Source organism: Entamoeba invadens, assembly GCF_000330505.1.
Source record: "Entamoeba invadens IP1 unplaced genomic scaffold scaff_1105074725955, whole genome shotgun sequence".
NCBI classification, from domain to species: Eukaryota; Evosea; order Mastigamoebida; family Endamoebidae; genus Entamoeba; species Entamoeba invadens.
Genome location: NW_004191857.1, coordinates 43582 through 48581, shown reverse-complemented (window position 1 = coordinate 48581; position 5000 = coordinate 43582). Strand labels below are relative to the sequence as shown.

At 26.7% G+C, this 5000-nt stretch overlaps 1 protein-coding gene across 1 annotated transcript; it reads left to right on the top strand.

The window, feature by feature from the left end:
- Positions 1–4417: 4417 nt before the first annotated feature.
- EIN_110550 (hypothetical protein) lies at positions 4418–4732 on the top strand (the record flags this gene model as incomplete). Its single annotated transcript, XM_004185519.1, has 1 exon — positions 4418–4732. One exon carries the CDS (start codon positions 4418–4420, stop codon positions 4730–4732), a length of 315 nt encoding a protein of 104 aa, XP_004185567.1.
- Positions 4733–5000: the final 268 nt, after the last annotated feature.

Here is a 5000-nt window from a genome sequence, read left to right as displayed (position 1 = left end):
ATTATGTAATAATTTATTTTTTTAAACAACTCTATAATATTTTTTAAAATTACTAAAATAGATTTAAAACTTTTGATTTGATCAATGTTATTAATTAATAATTTTTTATTTTTATTGGTTTATTTTTTTCTTTAATAAAATAACTATTAATATAATTTTATTTTATTAATCTTTTATTGTTTTATTATTATAAAACTAAATATTTATAATTTCAATTATTTAAATTAATATTTTATATAATTTAAGTAAATTTAATTTTTTGGTAAGTAATAATAGTTAATTAATTATACTATTATATATCATTCTATACTTATAAATATAAAGAGTACAGACAAACTGTTTTTAATAAAAAATTATGAAACATAGTAAAATATATAATAACTTTAATATGTAATAATGAAAATTATATTGAAAAAAATACTGCAAAAATTCAATCATTGACAAACCAAGGCTTCTACTTGTTATGCGTTATGGATAAACAGACTCGTTACATTTATCAAATTATGCAAGTAACGATTCTGTTTGTCGATTTGTTTTCTTTAAAATAAAAGAATGAATTAAACAACTTTAAATTGTGTTATATATCTTTTGGTTAGCCCACAGTATGTAAAACTCTTTATTATCAACAAAATAATATTTACAACTGTTCGATGTTTAAAAAATTAATTCCAAAAAGTAATAATATTTGAGTAATTTCATTTAACTATGAAAAAAGGAAGTATAGTTTATAACAAATTTAATTTTAATAAATTTAATTATTATTTCATCCTTATTAAACAATTTCTAATATTTTATAATATTATCAATTATAATTAATAGTTTTATTTTATATAGTATAAATATTATATTAATAAGCCATTGATTTGTATACTATACATTTTAATATTTTATAGTTTTGTTGTTAACTGTCGTTTTAAGTAAAAAAACGACCGTGGCAAAAAGTTACCATCTGTAAAGAAAAAGTTTTGGAGATCGTAAAAACAAACAATACTATGAATTTTACTAAAACTACTTTATTTTTGACATAAAAACAAAGAAAATATACCCCTTTTCATTTTAAAATGCATTTTTGGGACAAGTTCCAAATTTTTCCCTGTTCCGTGATAGACCCTGATTCAAATACTCTTTTAATTTTTCGGGAATTGACTACTTATTTTTTAATATTATAAATATATTAAAACAAACTACATTATTAAATTATCAAAATAATCAATTATTTACCAAGTGCAAAATAATTAAAAATAAAAACAAAGCTTTTACGCGTTTAAATGATTTGTCGTTGATTCACAACGTCTTATTAAACCGTTGTTGTTTTGTTTTATTTTCCAAATCATTAAACAGACTTGTTAACACCACTTATTAAACTCAATGTGTTTCACCAAAACCAGTCAATTACATTGCAATTTGTAGTAAGAACAGTAAATGAAAAATATCAAATTTTAAAACCATGTAATTTTGAGTTAAAAATCATTCTTCCACCCATGTGTGGATAGCATGTTATGGTGTTGTTGAGTATTTATAACACGTACTTTGTTGAACTTTTTCATTTGTTAAATAATTAAAATGGTATCTATTAGTTTTCAAACTAAAAATCAAACTAATAATATGGAACTGATTAAAAAATTATATTTTTGACAGTGGGAAAAAGCGTTATTGCTTTGCTTGGAAATATTTTTGCCCTTAGTGGACTCGCAGAACGAGAATGTAAAAAAACTATGTTGCGATGTATTTTTGAGGGTCGCGGTGAAATTGGACGGCGAATTCATCACACAAATAACACAAAAGTCGATTCAAAAATTCGAAGAGAAAAAAGGATGAACCAAACACAAATTTGTTTAACTCCTTGTTGTACTTTTGTATGTTGTTTCGCAAAAAATAGCGTTCTTTGTGAGAGATATTTTTTACGTTATCATGACAAATTTTGCATTTTTATAGCGACTTTTGATAAGAAAAAGATTTAGACGATGGCGTATATGTGTTAGAAATTGAAGAAAACAACGACGAGTTAACGTCAATTTTTAAAGCGACTGTTTCTGGTTTGTTTATAATGAGACATTGTTTATATGTGATACTACTTAACGATAATTATGTCTTTTTAGTATTTTAACTCCAATTGTGAATTGCTAATAAATGAGACTTAGAATCAAAAAGCAATATACAATTACATTACTCAAATATTTGTTTGTTTATCGGGTTTTTTCGTGTGTATTACAATACACATTTTCCCTCTTTTTTGAATAAGTGAAAGTATATTTAAAAAGTAAATTTTTTGAAAACATTTTTAAAGCAAAAACATTTATAAAAGAAAAAACGGGGTTTAAGTTTTAAATTAAAGACAGTTACCAAAAAAACAAAAAAAATTATTTAATAATATAAAAACAGCCAACATACATATCATTATTATGCACATCGAATTTCATATTTTGTGTTGACTAAAATCTTTACAATTTACCATTAGCAACAAGTTTTATTGTTTAAGTTGACGATGTTTTGAAAACATTATAAGATTATTAACAATTATTATTATATTAGGTCATTTTTAATGATCATCTCATAGTATGAAATTGAAGATGGCATACGATACAACTTGATACTGTGCACAGTTGAGTGGTGGTCAAGTTTGTAGAAATATATTGGGTGTCAACTGTTATGTTGTTTGTGTGAGACTAGTTGAAACTTCTCCAAATACTAATTACTTGAATACTTGTTATTAGTATTGTAAAACAATTTTCTACGTAATTAAGAAGGCTAAATAATGATGTCGTTATACAAAAGTAGTGATAAAGTCTTAAACTATGACAATTGAGATTTAGAAGTGGGTGAGAAACACCGGCGTTTTCAATAACACGTTCTTTAAAAACATTAAAAACAACACCACGAAGAGTATATTTTAATAGCTAATGATGACCAAGGCATCTTCAAAATAAAGAACCCCAAATGAAATCTACATGGAGTTCATGGCGTCATAAATGCAAAACTTCCATTTATGAACAGCATCAACAATAAAACATTTAACGAAATTTAAGTTGTAGTATATGAATATGTGGTAAGACGAGACACTCATCATGTATACTAAATAACTTGGGTTGTCGTATTAGACTTTTCCAGTGTAGAAACAGCAAGTCACTAAAGAATTTTGATAAAACAATTAATAGTATTAGTTGACTATAAGTGGGCACAAACCGACTAACGCTGGTCGATACAATTCACCAACATCAACTAATATCTATGGAAATGGAAACGACAACTACTAGAGCGAATATGAAAGGTTATTTCAACAATGGTACTTTGACCTGTTATTGAGCCACACTAACTAAGTGTTGTCTGTAGTAAAAAGAGTCTTTAATAACAATTTGGCACTTGCAGGGAAAATCAATAAAGTATATTGGTTGTAGACTGACAACAGTCACGCAGCCGAGATGACATCAGGCTATTACAACTTATATAAAATGGCAACAAAACATCGTTGAAGACTTTCAAAAAGAACAAGATCAAATTATACTACACTTGATTTAAGATATCAAGAATAAACTACCGATGTAACAATCAGCCGGCATATTTTCGACCAATCATTAAACGCAGTATATTCAGTTGTTATTGGGAAGTGTGATGAAAATGGGTTTGAGATGTGTGGTCGATGCAATACAATTATATGTAAATGAATTAACAAAACCAAACAGTTCCAATGTTATCATGTACATCAGAGACAAGCTTCGATTACACAAAAAAAAACATTTATATTGTACGAGTCTATGAATATAAAAAAGCTGAAAATGTTGTTATAACTTCAAAAAATTTTGTGTTGGAAATATAGTTTAAGATTTAATATAAATATTAAAACAAACATAAATTTTTTATTTAAATTATTAACTATTAAAGCACGAGTGATTCTTTCTCTATGGTACTTTTTGGCGAAAAGATAATTAAAAATGAATAGAATTATATTAATAAAATAACATTTAAAATAAGGGTTTCAAGCTGGGTTTGTTTTAAGTGTAATTTACCACAAACTCAAAATAACAATTAAATGCCTAAACCACGACTCTCAAAAGAAAAAAGAGTATCAAGAAGATGTATTTCTTTTGGTAATACTATAGAGTTCCAGCCTTTTATTTTAGATGAACCTGATGGGTTTGTTAAAGGCTTGAATTATTGTGTTTTTTGTTCGAAATTTCCGCGAGATGCTCTTAAAGAGCATTACAAAAATCATCTTCACAAAGATGTGAACATCTTTTGTGCAATAAAGGATAGGCTTTAAACCGTCGCATTTAACTACTTTAATATACTAAATTATTTATCGCTCAACTCGTTAATAAACTCAAATTATGAGAAAATCAAAAACGCGTCAAAGTTCCAAATGATGAGAGTCAAAGATGCATTGATCACAACTGGAGTAAACACATCAAATATAAATAAAATGATTGAAGATGTTAATATTGCTTTTCAAGCAATATCCGTTGAATTAACAAGTCAACAACCTGCAATAAATGAGCCACACTTTGTTTCGCAACAAATCTGTGAACAAAATCCAAACATCATGATAAACACTTACAACGATGATGGTATCAATGAGGAGCACAACGATTCATCTTATCCAGATAGAACAGCACATCCCAACACTGCTACACCCCCTATGATAGACACAACACAAACACCAATAGGTGTTGTTCATCAAACACCATTTAATCTTGAAACAAACTTAGATAAGAAACAGACCACTTTGGGGGTTTAGGAAAACTGGCCACAGTATTCAATAAAAGTTCAATAACAATTCAACGTTTTATTCAAAAACAAAACCAATATAAAATTATATTTGTATTATTTTTTGGCTCTTTTTAGTTCCTTGAATAATTGCTTTTTCTTAATGGTCTGGATCCTTCTCTTATTTTCTTTTTGTGGATAGGTTTTGTTTTTTCAGTTGTTGAAGTACATTCATCTTCGTTTATAACATATTTTACTGCGCTTTTTTCTTCGAAATCTATTTCACAACTTTTCCAAAT